Below are 14,267 nucleotides of genomic sequence, written 5' to 3'. Positions count from 1 at the left end.
CTTATTTTTGAAGCTGTTCTCTTTTGGATTTTTAAGTATAATCTACTAATTAAAGATATTAATCCTTTATATTGTCTTGGATACTTTTCCCAGTTATTTTACTTTTCAATTTATTTATGGGGTCTTTTTGAGATATATTCATGTTTATAAATATATATATTTTTATTCTTTCTTAATGCATAGGTATTTTTTTTGCCCTGGGATCAGATACTCACCTACAATTTTCTACATTGCTCATTTACAGTGTTATTATTACACATACTTTTAATTTTTTTCCAGTGTTTTACTATGAAATTTTTCAGATATAAAGATTAGGAAAAAGAAACAGTGGAAGTGGAAAGTGTTTTTTTAATAATAAATACCGTCTTATATCCACTACTTAAGATTCTCCTATTTACCTGATCTCATCTTTGTCTCTCTACCCCTGTGTCCATCTGTTAATTCATCTTATTTTGATAAGAGTTTCCAAGTAAGTTACACATGTTGTTACATTTAACCCTGAATATTACAGCATGGATATTGTAAGATAGAGTTCATGTAACATGCACATTTTAGTTTTTTTGGCTTCTGGTGGTGTGCATCAGTAATTTTATTTTACATCAGCAGTTGGTCTGAGCATAACTTAATAAATTATTCACTCTTTCTCCCCAAATTTGAAGTCACTTATAGCATATACAAAAAATTCTGTATGTCTTGTAGTTTGTTTCTAGGCTATTAAAAGTTATTTTTAGATCATATTAATAGTAAGATCTGATATTCCAAGTTTAAATTTTAATAGATTGCATATTTAATAGATTTTATATTTTATAGTCTTGATTTTATAATATTTTATTGCAGAAATCTAGATTTTATTTATTGCTTAGTCTGAAGCATAGTTTTAAAAATTGAATCTTTATCAGGTTAATTGGCAACAAGAAAGGTTTCAAGAGATTACTGGAAAACTTGGGCACTTTCTTAAGCAAGCAGGTTTTAAGGTAAGATAATTTTAAATTTATTTGGTTACCTTAAGTCTCATCTTACTGATAGAGGAGAAAAAATAATACTTTGGTGTTCTTATCTTATTAACTATGTTTAATTTTAATGTTTGTTTTTATTTCTGCCTTGTCTCATATGTATCTTATATTCTTAGGATTCCTTCACCTTAGAAAATTACATGTATTTTATAAATTGACTTGAATTTAACATAAGTAAAAGACTTTTCTCCAGCTATTGTATTAGGTGGATAGGTTTAGGGAGGCTCAAGAGGTATAGAAACCACACTTGCACTGCAGTGGAAAGTAGTAGAGAGGAATTTCACATTTTACATTTCAAAATGTAAACTATGTCTGTGTGCCCAACAAAAGTGCTTGACTGTTTTGGAACAAATTTATTAGTTTCCCACAAAAATCAAAAAAGTCAAAAACTGTTGGATCAGATAACTTCAAGGCTATAGTTCTATGATTTCTACTACCAGATGTTTATTTTGAGAGAGAAAGAGCCAGTGCAAGCAGGGGAGGGACAGAGAGAGAGGGAGAAAGAATCCCAAGCAGGCTGCTCACTGTCTGCACAGAGCCCATCGCGGGGCTTGATCCCACAAACCGAGAGGTAAGACTTGAGCCAAAATCAAGAGTCAGACATTTAACTGACTGAGCCACTCAGGTGCCCTGCTATTACTTTTTAAAATAGTACATTGTTGCTTTTACAAACTTGTTGCAGCATGGTAATGGTGAGCCTTTTACTTTTTGAAAACAGTGTTGTATTAAGTTTCATATATTCAATCTTTTTTAATAGGAGAGTGATGTAGCTTTTATCCCTACAAGTGGTCTCAGTGGTGAAAATCTAATCACAAGATCTCAATCAAGTGAACTCACAAAATGGTATAAAGGACTATGTTTATTAGAACAAATTGGTAAGAATTTAATGCATTATTATAAGTTTGATGTTGTTATTTACAGTTCTGGACGGAGACAGTGATGCATGTGAAAAAGCATAGGATTTATAGTCAGAAGAGCTAGAGTAGTAGTTTTGAAATCTTCTGCAATATTTAATACTCCATCTCCCTTACTTAATTACTGAAGCTCATGCCTACCTAACCCGTAGACTGTCGTTGACATTAAATGAGATAATGGGTATGAATAAAAATGTTTTATCAACCACAAAATATTATATGAATGAGAGTGAATTTGCCGTTAGTAAGTATAAAAGAAAATTACTTTCTAGGCGACCTGAGTCAAATATTACTTTTAAATTAAACCTTGGTTTTTGCCATTTTTTCCAGATTCCTTCAAGCCTCCTCAGAGATCTGTTGATAAGCCTTTTAGATTATGTGTATCTGATGTTTTCAAAGGTAAGTAAGTGCCGCCTCCCTGGTTCTTCTTCAGTACTGTCCCTGCTTTTCCATTTTCCCTGGATGTCTTTTCTTCGACAAAATCATTATATTGTCTTCATATCCCCCCTTCTTTTTTTTAAATTGCTTTTTATATTTTTTATTTATTTTTGAGAGACAGAGACAGTGCGAGCAGGGGAGGGTCAGAGAGAGAGAAGGAGGCACAGAATCTGAAGCAGGCTCCAGGCTCTGGGCTAGCTGTCAGCACAGAGCCCGACGCGGGGCTCGAACCCAGGAACCGTGAGATCTGACCTGAGCCGAAGTCGGAGGCTCAACCGACTGAGCCCCCCGGCGCCCTGATACTCCCCCTTCTTTACGCCAGCATAGGGATCACAGCCCAGTTAATCCTGAAGTGCAGAGTTCTAGTTACTTAACTCCTCTCCCCAGAAAAATCTGCAGTTTACATCAGCTTACATCATTTCCCCGGGCCATATCCTCGTCCAGGTGGGAAACACCTTATTCTTTATCTTTCTAGCCCTGTGGTTTTTTCCCCTCTCATTACATCTTTTTAGTTTCTGTATCCTTCAACCAAGCCTGATTGTTCACTAATTCTTAACCGATGGAGAGTCGTTGTTGCCACTATGTCTTTCTCTTTCCTTGCCCATTTTGTGCCCATCTGTAGCAGAGTCTGGGTCCAGTCCAGAGAAAGATACCATACATAGCTAAAAAGAGAAGTTTAATATAAAGAATTGTTGATATGCTAAAAGAGTGACTATAAGATATAAGGAAACTCTGTATGGTACCAGAGGGCTAGGGAAGAGGACCCAAGGAAGGACAAACTTAGAAGGCCGTGTTGGGGAAGGTGTTGTATTAAATATGTACCCAAGAGTACATCCAATTTAATGTGTACAGAACCCTATTTAGGAAACTATGAAATAGAGATGGAGTAAAAGACGTTAATAAATAAAAGACTATAAGGAATTCCTTGGAATAATCAATACAGTAAAGGTGTCCGTGGTCTCCCAAATCTCCATTACCATGGAGCAGGCATTGCCCAGTGGATGTGGAACCGAGCAGCAATAAATCAGTAACTGATGGGCTCGCCCCTCACGTACTTTAAAGTGTCCTTCTCTGTCCTCAGTATCCTCTGTCCGTGCATTGTTCGGTCAGTATTATAATTGTTTCTGTGCTTTTTATTGACCTTAGCTTGTGAAGTCCTTAAGAGCAGGTGCTGTCTCTTCTGTATCTGCAGGGCCTCACTCAGCACAGACTAGTGCTTCCACATCTACGTGCTTGATGGTTGTTCAGTAAATGAATAAATGGAGGTGCTTCCCAAAAAATCATTCAGTGAAATTGAAGTGAATCACTGTTATTACTGGCTTTCCACATTCTATAGTAGAAGAAATACAGTCATGCTTTTTAAAATGCCTGTTCTCTCTTTAAAATACAAAATTCAAAAATAATGTTTTGAGTAACGGTATTTGCTAACTCTACCTTTTTACCTCCTGTTCTCTCTCTCCTCAGGCTGCTTCCTGGCTTCTGCCTACACTACCCCCCTCAGCATGTTCCCACCCAGGTTTCCAAATGGCCCTTTCTTTGGTGGCCACAGTGCATACACATTTTTCAATTTTATCTTATTTCACCTTACTTGAATTTGGCATTACTTCTGAAGTTGGTAGCCATATCCACCTTGGAACTTTCCTCCCTTGGTTTCTTTGGCCCACTTTCTCCTATTGTCCTGTCCATTTCTCTGACCTCTCTGTCTCTTCTCTATAGGCTCCTCTTTTTCTGACTTATAACTAGTGTTCTGCTCAGTCTTTTCCTCACTCGACATGCTGTTTGCAGACAGACTTCCATGACTCACCTACCTCCTGTGTCTTGACGCTTCCCAAGTCGGCGTCACCAACCCAAACCTGTTCTCACTCTCTGGATACAGGCACTAACTGCTGCGGGACATCTCCACAGGGCGTGTGCTCCCAGGGTCCCATTCTCATGGCCTTTGACGTGATTGATGCCCCCTGGAATGCACCTTCTCCGCCTGTATGTCATGTGGGCACTTTGGATCCACCACGGCTAAAATGGATCTTGTTCCTTAAGTTCCCATGTCACAATTCATGCACCATCGTCTTAGACTTCCCCTTTCTGCCATTATCCCTCATCTGCCTCCTCACCTCAAATCTGTCATGACTTATTCCCAACTTCTCGAGTTTGCTCCCGGTCTGCAGTCAGTGTCCCCTCCTCTCTAACACAGAAACGCCATCACGTCCCTTCTCTCTTCGTATTTCTTTACTGGCTTCCTGTTCCTTAACTGAGGATGCAATTCAAGCCCTGAGTATGATTTATCGGCCTCTTTCTTTTTTACCCCTCACCTGCCCTTGGTTGCTTGCCTTCCTTTCTGTATTCCGTGTGCTCCTGTAAACATTCCCTATAAACGACACACGGGTCTTCACACATCTCGTGTTCGGTTATGACTCTGCCTTTGCTCATATAGTACCCTGGGTCAGCGGTGTTTCCTTCTTCCCTACCCATACACACAAGTACCTTACACACTCTTGTTCTTTCTCATTGAGTGCGCAGCTGAAAGCAGTCAGCCCCTTCATCATGAAGTCTTCGGTTGTACCTCTTTCTGTTTTCATTGCCCATTCTAAGTTACCCTTGTCTCTGGACGGTGTAATTATTTTTGTCTTTCTCTTCACCAGAGTAAACCCCTTTCCAGGTAGGGGCTTAGATTTTCATCCCTTTATTCCTAGAGGTTAGCACGTGCCTTGGTACTTGGTAAATGCTCACTAAATATTTGAAAGAGGAATGAATCTCCCTTTTTGTAACATGAATATTTTTATTTGTGAGAAGATCTAGAGTAGATTCTGGTATGCCACATTTAGTAGGTAATGTTAAGAATTTTGCAGTGATCATTGCTTAATGTTCATTGAACTACTAGTTTTATGTAACTAATAGGGAACTACACATAGCTAACAGCGTGAATCATCAGATACCATGGCTACATGAATTGTAAGATTTGGGCATATTTTGCAGATCAAGGATCTGGATTTTGTGTAACTGGTAAAATTGAAGCTGGTTATATCCAGACTGGTGACCGACTACTAGCAATGCCTCCTAATGAAACTTGTACTGCAAAAGGTATTCCTCTGCAAGATTCTTGTGCTAAAAACCTTTAAGTTGAGACAGCAGATTTTTAAAAGTAGTTTAGTTATTAACTCCTAAGTAAATAACCTCTTAGTGAAATTGTAACTGACTGTCAAAATGATACTAACTGTTGAAGATAAAAATGTGAAAACATTAAACGATTTTCTTCTGTTGTGACTATGTGTGTATAAATGTACATAGAACATTCTAACTGTGGTAGCATTTCTTTTTTTTCTTTTTTTTTTTTTTCCGACACTGATTCTAAAAGCCTGGTTAGGATCTAACCAGATGTATAGACACCTGACAGATACATTGAAAATAGTATTCAGCAGCAGAAATTAAATCTAACCCCATCCTGGCACTAAACAGTTAGTAACAAAGCAGACTGCTTGTTGTATACTGAGTTGTTTTAAAATGTGTATTTCAGAATTACTATAAGTTAACAGTTTAATCATGTTTATACCAAAAAAAAAATGTGTTTTGCAGAAAGACCTAAGAAAATAAGATGCAAATGAAGAGAATCCTCATGTTAAAAAAGAGAAATTGAACTAACGTATCAGAATTACTGCTCCCCCACATGTAATATATGACCTTTCATACTGACCAATAACTATTTCTGTTTTCTAATCTTTTGACCTTACAAGTGTACTTGTTCTGAATTCTGCTTAAAAGTTTATAATTCTGTACTTACCTTAATCTAGCTTCCAACTAGGCCTCCAACTCGAACATAGACCTGACCATTCTGTTTTATACTTCAAAGTAACATTTTGTAATAATTTTAAGCTACAGTATACTGGGAATGTTACAAGCTTTTAAATTTCAGTACTTTCCTCTGTGACTCTTCTTTATAGTTTATATCCAGTTATACCTGACTGGTTGATAAATTTGAATGTACATTAAGAAAAATAATTTGCTTACTTTAAAAGCAGATTTCTTAGAGTCTAAGAAATTAATGAATATCTGCTTAAGTAACAGAATTTAGAACAAATTTATGAATAGGGGAATGAAAGTTATTTCTATTTTGCTTTTCTCTTTCTGCTGGTTTAGGGATCATGAAAGTTCTGTTTAGATAAAAAGTAATGCCTGCTTTTTAAAAAAGAATCATTTTCCATTGATCTGTTTGCAAGTTCAGACCTCTTACTGGTTTTCAAAGTGATCAAGAGCTGCAACACTTTTGGAATACTAAGTTTCTTTGTAGGGTAATGAGCTTTTTTGAGAATAGGAATTTTTTAAATAATCAATAGACATGAATTAAAACTAAAACCACGGTCCTCAAATTATCATGGACCTAACAGACTGGCTGTTTTGTGACCTCCAGAATCATAATTTACCTCGGAAAGTTCCGCATTCTTTCTCTCTCTTTTTCCTGTTCCTTCCCCACCAGAAGGAAGATTAATCGTAATCTTAAAGGGAAGGTGTATCAGAGTATTTGAGATCATACCCCACTATTTGATGGCCACTTGGAGGTTCTCAGTCCTCAATTTCTTTTCTTTCCTTCTTTTTTTTTTGTTTAAATTTTTAATGTTTACTTATTTTTGAGAGAGAGACAGAGTATGGGCAGGGGAGGGTCAGAGAGAGGGGCAGACACAGAACCCAAAGGAGGCTCCAGGCTCCGAGCTGTCAGTACGGTGCTCGGTGCAGTGCTCCAAATCAGGAACTGTGAGATCGTGACCTGAGCTGAAATCGGATGCTTAACTGACTGAGCCACCCAGGCATCCCTCAGTCCTCAGTGTCTAACTGTTGCTTTTGCTTGATTTAGTTAAGTGTTCAGTGCCCGCTTCCATCTCAACAATTGTATCGGTAACCCCTAGCATCTCCTAAAAGAGAGAAGTGACTAAATCTGCTACCAGGAAATGGAAATTCTAAATTGTGTTTTCATTTTATTAACACATTGAGTTTATGGAGTGTTAAAAAAGTACTTCTTTGTGTGATGTCTGTCCAATGAAGAAGATCCTTAAGAAGATAAATATTATATATAGTACAGGATAACATGTTTGGAGGGAGAAAATCAGATTATAGATTGCTTCTACCAAAATTTTATATTGCTTATTGAATTTCTAGTATGAAGTTCTTCAGATCTTAAGCTAAAGGCAATCTCTGTTGTCTGTAAGTAGCCAGCTCCTGCCTTCAGTCCCACATTTCATAGCAAAAATCAGATATGATCATTTTAAGTTTACATTTAAAAACTAAATTTAATTGGTTGAAAATTTAACAAACATTCCTGAATACCATAATTGTTAACAGTTTTTGGAGTCAAGAACCTCTTTGATGCTGTGATAAAAGTAATGGCTCCTCTTAGATTAATGCAGATATATACATACATAAAATTTTAAATAAAACTGTAGGTTACCTCAGAGCTCTTAAAGTTCTCCTTGAACTCAAAAAGTCTGAAAGAAACTTACTTCAAGCTTCTTAAGAATATGCTACATGATAAGTATTTTGAGAAAGATATGGGTGAGTTATAATTTACTAAAAACATGTCCATCAGGAACTATTTCGTGGTTGGCCAACGAATGGTCTTCATCAAAAGGTTCAAGTTCTAGTGGAAAGGAACTTAGCCCATTAATTTGCTCCATAGAATAAGAAAATATGAGCTACCTGTTAATAACTTTTGAATAAGGTAGCTGAGTGATACCCTTTGTAATTGTTCTCCAGGATTATCCCTAGATAATACAGGTATATAGTGACACCTGGGATCATTGTTAAATTAAATATCCCTACAGTTTTCATATAACCAGTTAGCATTGTGGATCTCTCTCTGGGAAGCATTTCCTTTGAGTCAGGAATAGTGAAGGGGCCTGTCAAGGGCGCCATCTGACTGAGCACCGATGTCCCAAGGGTTACTCAGAGGATAAAATACTGCTGGACACCTTCCCTAGCCCCATATTTTATGTTATTAAGTAATTTGAACTGCGTTATTATGCCCACATCTATTAATATAAGAGAACTAGTTGAATGGGGCGTGTTTAATGACTATACCAGTTGTATAAATGAGTTTTAAAATCTTGATTAAATAAGCAGGATTCAGCCTTTTTTGGACAAATACAAGTCACTTTATGTTTAGGGTGGTGTTCTAGAAGAGTCAAGTCTGGAGGAAGTGTGTTTTCCTCAACGCTCACTGTTACACTTCTCATTCTCAACCCATTCATATTGAAAATGATGAGTAGTGACTGATGAGGCATAAATCAGCCAGGCCCTCTGGTTGTTATGGTTTGATATCGAGGTGTTTCACTGTATGCTTTGGTTCTTACTCATTTCCAGGAATCACTCTGCATGATGAACCTGTCGATTGGGCGGCAGCAGGTGATCATGTTAGTCTTACACTGGTTGGCATGGATATCATCAAGATCAAGTGAGTGAGAAAATGAGTTTAAGCGACCATTGTTTTGGATGTAGGCCCTCAAAGCAGAGATTTTGCAACTCACGCCCTGAACTGAAAGAATGAGTATTAATTTCGAATTTCATTTGGCCAAAAATAGGCACTTGTAGAAATGTAAGAATGATGAGCAAAATCTGTTTATAACTGAAATTAATACATCTCAGCACGTGCACTTGATGTGTTCTTGGAATGAATGCTGTAACGTATGAAAATGGTGAAAGGTTAATAATGGTATAAAACTTTGCCTTAACCCAAAAGGGAGTATTTAGAAAATGTCCCCAATTTACTTGATTGTTTTACTTTGTAAATGGTTTTAGAGATACTCCAATTGGATATGTATTGGTTGTTAAGTACCTTCTCTCCCTCCCTCTCTCTCTCTGTCTCTCTCTGTTCTGTTACAGTGTTGGCTGCATATTCTGTGGCCCCAAAGAACCTATCAAAGCTTGCACTCGTTTCAGAGCTCGGATCCTCATCTTTAATATTGAAATTCCTATCACTAAAGGATTTCCTGTAAGTTTCAAAATGTCTGTTATTCTTTTTATAAATTCAAAGTAACTTAACATCTTAAAAAGTGTAACTTACTTTACAGGCAAGTAATGCTATTATCGTTATTTTCAACTAACCTCCTAATACCTTAATCCAGAAAAACATGAAATTAGACTTTGACAGTCATTTGTATTTTTTCATTTTGGTCCTTGAGCCTGGAGATTTTTTCAGAGAGGCATTAAGAAGAACTTTTACTGTGTTCTAGAGGTTACCTGACTAATCTTAGATTATGTCATTGTGTTCTGGTTTAATTCGCTTCTTTATAGTGTTTCTGTTTATAAAAGTAATACATTATCATAGAAAACTTTGGAAAACACATGCATAAAAGAAGAATACTCTGTAATCGCATAGAACATAAATATCTCTATACTTTACACTTTAGTGTATTTTTGTGTGTGCGTGTCGTCCAGCCATTGGTATTGATGAGTACATTCTGGGGATGCTTGACCCAGGGGTAACTTTAATTGGGCTGAAGCAGCACATTCAGACCCCGCAGGCCATGAGGGTAGTTTGTAGGTTATCATTTGCCTGCATCATGTGAACACACACATTTAAGGGAAGGAGAGGGATTTTATGCCCTAATGTCACTTAGCCAGAAGATGCACTGCCTGTGAATCACATGGGTTTCTTCTTTTATGTGTGATTTTGTTTTTCAGATGTTGGAGCTGTCTTGTGTTTAGAGTTTGATTCTTTGCTTTTGCCACTTAACAGATGAGGTTTTTCCTATTAGACTTTTTTTTCCCCTTTGGTCAACTCATATAGTACAGATTTGCATGACAATAAAAAATATTTCTCAGTGGGATTAAATGGCTTGTCATTGAAAATATAAACAGATTGTTTTCAGCATTTGATGCATCTTTGAAATGTAAATGAGACAGTAGTAGTACTTGACCTTTAAGTTTGATTTAGTTAGTGATCATGTTTTAGAGGTTGGGAATAAATTTATTTAGCTTATTTAAATTCATTTTGTGCTTATACACCTTTGAAATAACCATGTGCTTTGATTATAATTCTTTGTAATTGTATGTAATTTCTATGTAAATTTGGTCACATAAAGAGTATAAGATACTATTCAAGAATTTTAGTTTTAATCATATTCCATTTCTCCCAAATGCTAAGAATAAAATTTTTACTCCAAAAATTTTTTTAGTTGAAAATATTTAATTTTTAAATATTCAGGATCCTTCTTTAATAGGCAAGAAACTACAGCTTAATTGCTGTGAATGAATGGCGCTCGTTCTTAGAAAGCAGCGTGTCCAGTGGGGAGAAACTGGAGAGGTTGGTTACTGCGCGTTTTTACTCATACAGCAAAAATTGTTGACATTGGAGAGGTAGAAAGGGCAAGAGGTCAGTAGTTACTTTGAATAGTAATACTGTCTTCCTGTCTACTGTAGTTTCTTAAAAATAAGTACGAATTGAAAGTTGGTCAGTGTTCCTTTATGAGATTACACCCGCGTATATTGATTCACGAATACGAGGATGAAATTTGTTTCAGAATAAAACAGTCATGTTTTGTCATTTAATCTACCCCTTGTGGGAAGAACCCTTCAGTTTTTGTTTGTTGGTTTATTTATTTTGTTTTTAAACCAAGAAAAGGCTTCTAAGCAATTAAAACTTTGCTATTTAAGGACTCATTTCTTAATACTACATAAATGTATTTGCGTCTCTTAGTTTGTACGGTAAATTCTATTTAAGAAGAAAATAAAAGAATGGACTGGACTTTAACTAAATTCATGCTTTTTTATTGTGGTAAAATGTTTTGTAACATAAAATTTACCATTTTAATCATTTTTAAGTGTACAGCTCAGTGGCATTTAGTATACTCATGTTATTGTGCGACCATCAACACCACCATCTCCACAACTTTTTCCTCGTCCCCTACCGAACCTCTGTATCCACTAAACAGTAACTCCCTGTTAACTCCTTCCCCTTTTCCCGTGGTGACCGCTGTTCTACTTTCTTTCTTTATGAATTTGCCTACCCTAGGTCCCTCTTGTAAGTGGAATCATACAGTTTTGTCCTTGTGTGTCTGACTTACTTCATTTAGCATAATGTTTTCAGAGTTCATCAGTATTGTAACATGTCAGAATCTCATTTCTTTTTAAGGTTGAATAGCATTCCATTGTATGTGTATGCCATGTACCGTTTACCCATGCATGCTTTGAGGGGCATTGGGATTGTTTCCATCTCTCGGCAGTTGTGAATAGTGCTTCTCTGAACATCGGCATACAAGTATTTGTTTGAGCCCTTTTTTCCTTCCAGTTTTTTTTAGTGTATACCTAGCAGTGGAATTGCTGGATCATGTGGTAATTCAATGTTTCACTGTTTGAAGAACCGCCCAACTGTTTTTCGCAGCAGCTGTGCCGTTTTACATTCCTTCTAGCGGTGTACAAGTGTTCTCTTTTCTCCACTTCCTCACCAACGTGTGTGTGTGTGTGTGTGTGTGTGTAAGAGAGAGAGGGAGGGAGGTAAGGAGGGAGGGCTTAGGTGATTTTTGTTGTTGGGTTTTTTTTCCACATTGTTTTTTAAGTTTATATATTTTGAGAGAGAGAATCCAAGCAGGCTCTATATGCTGTCAGCACAAAGCCCGATGTGGGGCTCGAACTCACAAACCATGAGATCATGACCTGAGCCAAAAATCAGAGTCAGATAGGCAAATTAATGGTTGTGAAGTGAGTGGTATTTCATTGTGGTTTTGATTTGCATTTCCCTAATGGTTAGTGATGTTGAGTATCTTTTTACTACTTTATATATTTTAGAGATTAATCCCTTGTTAAATGTGTGGTTTGCAGATATTTTCTTCCATTCTGTGGTTTGTCATTTTGATCTCTTAATAGTGCTGTTGGATGTACAAAAGTTTTTAATTTTGATGAGGTCCCATTTATCTTTTTTTGCCAATACTTTTGGTGTCATATGTAAGGAACCATTGCCAGATTCAACATCAAGGAACCTTCCCTTTCTATTTTCTTCTATGAGTTTCAAAGTTTTCATTCTTTTGTTTGGATCTTTGATCCATTTTGAATTAGTTTTTGTACACGGATAAGGCTTCATCTTTATTCTTTTGCATGTGGATTACCCTGTTTTCCTATCACCATTTGTTGTCAGGACTGTCCTTTCTCTATTAAGTGGTCTTAGCCTCTTTGTTGCAAACTAATTGACCATATATGCCTTGATAATTTTAAAATATAGGTCACCTGGAAGTGTCAGAAAAATAATAATCTGACTTATTTTACCACCTAACAGATTAGGTAGCCTATTACAGTTTATAAAACACTAGATAATTTTATTTTCACAACCCCACATGAGGTAGAGTCCCAACGCTTATCTGAAACTCTTCAAGCTAGTGTGTTTCAGAATTCAGAAATATTCAGAGTATAGAAAAGTGATACGATGCGTGTATGTTTTGTAAAACCCCTAACAGATGAAGGGGCTGCACCCTGTAATCAAACGTTGCTAATAATTCTGTACCACAGCTTGTTAATGCTAAGTACAAGCAATAAGGATTGTAAATTGCCTTATAGCAGAAGCAGGAAAAGCTTAGGTTTTCAGTCTTTTGGATTTTTGAATTGCAGGTAAGATTGTAGACTTGTGTGAGTATTGTCCGCATTTAAAGATGAGGAATTGGAGACTCGGCTGTGGTGACTGTCTGAATAATAAGTGATGAAGCCGGGACCCACACTCAGTACTTTTCACTTTGAGATCCAGTACTTCCTTTTCCTTCTACATTATGCTGCGTACTAGTTTGAATTATAGATGGCTTTGGTTATATGTAATACGAATTAGATGTTAGATAATATACAATTAGTTTCCACTTAGTTGGCATGTGGGTTTTTTCACTCGTGTTGCACAAGGATTGTTTTTGTTTTTGTTTTTGTTTTGTTTTGAGCTACTATCTGTAAGATGCTGTGGACATAACACACACACACACACACACACACACACACACACACACACACACACACACACAAATAAAACCTACCCCAGACTGCTAAATCCATTCTTCATCTACCTCATTGGATGGAACCCACACAGAAGTTAGAAGAAACTTAACTAGGTTCATGTGCCTCTGTTCTTTACAATTTGGTGAGCCTTGGATGGAGACCAGCACTGATTTCTTAGTCACACCGAGCCAAGTAATGGGATTTCTCCTTGTTTACCTGTTTGTTGCGAAAGAAATGTTTCTTTGATTTGTAGACCTACATTTATGTTACACTGGTGCTCTTTGACCCCTGACTGTGTTGGATGCACAAATGTAACTTTGCCATGCATTATGGAAGGTTTTTCCGTAAGAGTTGGTCATTAAATTTTTCTGGAATGTTTCCAGTTTATAATGGTCAAATGTCATTGATAAAAAACAAAGCGAAACAAAAACTAGTTTGCCTTTGTAAAGTAATGGAGATTCAGTTATGCCTTAAAAAAAAAACAAAGGAACAAAACCACATGACTGATTTCCTCCATTTTAGGTGTTCTTATTCCTTCATTCTTACCTTGATTTCATAAATATTTACTGAGTACTGATTAAATATCTGCCACTGGTATACGTAGTTCCTTGTCTCACAGTTTATTTACACAGGATGACAGACACTTAAAACAGCCGCTGCGGTAAAAGTGAGAGGTAGTGTCGTGGGATTATGGGACCCAGAGGAAGGAGCCAGCCCAGAGCAGGGCTCCGTTCTTGCAGGAAGGGGTGCTGTACTCTAGAAGAGGCGAAGTAGCATGGGTAGGAGTTAGCCAAAGGGAGCTGCAGGCATGGAGGGTCACGTGTGTAAGAGCCTCAAGGCTAGAAAGGGCGCAGTACCGGTAGGGAGTGGAAGCGCCGTACGCCTGGAAAAGAGAATGGGAGAGAGGACAGAGATGAGGCTGGAGAGGTAAGTGAGGGTCATGCTGAGAAGG

At 37.1% G+C, this 14,267-nt stretch overlaps 1 protein-coding gene across 3 annotated transcripts in view; it reads left to right on the top strand.

Annotated features, from left to right (window-relative positions):
* Positions 1-14,267, top strand: part of HBS1L (HBS1 like translational GTPase) — an 84,658-nt gene that overhangs the window by 64,083 nt on the left and 6,308 nt on the right. For 2 of the 3 annotated variants that reach the window (XM_029943562.1, XM_029943565.1), the window contains 6 exons: positions 900-974; positions 1,771-1,888; positions 2,258-2,326; positions 5,339-5,443; positions 8,711-8,801; positions 9,230-9,338. In XM_029943562.1, the coding sequence (XP_029799422.1) occupies positions 900-974; positions 1,771-1,888; positions 2,258-2,326; positions 5,339-5,443; positions 8,711-8,801; positions 9,230-9,338 (567 nt within the window). The remainder of the gene's footprint in view (positions 1-899; positions 975-1,770; positions 1,889-2,257; positions 2,327-5,338; positions 5,444-8,710; positions 8,802-9,229; positions 9,339-14,267) is intronic. The other variant, XM_029943563.1, reaches the window with a different exon arrangement.

This window comes from Suricata suricatta, chromosome 7 (assembly GCF_006229205.1).
Source record: "Suricata suricatta isolate VVHF042 chromosome 7, meerkat_22Aug2017_6uvM2_HiC, whole genome shotgun sequence".
Classification (NCBI taxonomy): Eukaryota; Metazoa; Chordata; class Mammalia; order Carnivora; family Herpestidae; genus Suricata; species Suricata suricatta.
Note: the sequence above shows the minus strand (reverse complement) of the source record. Positions and strands in the feature narration are given on the sequence as shown.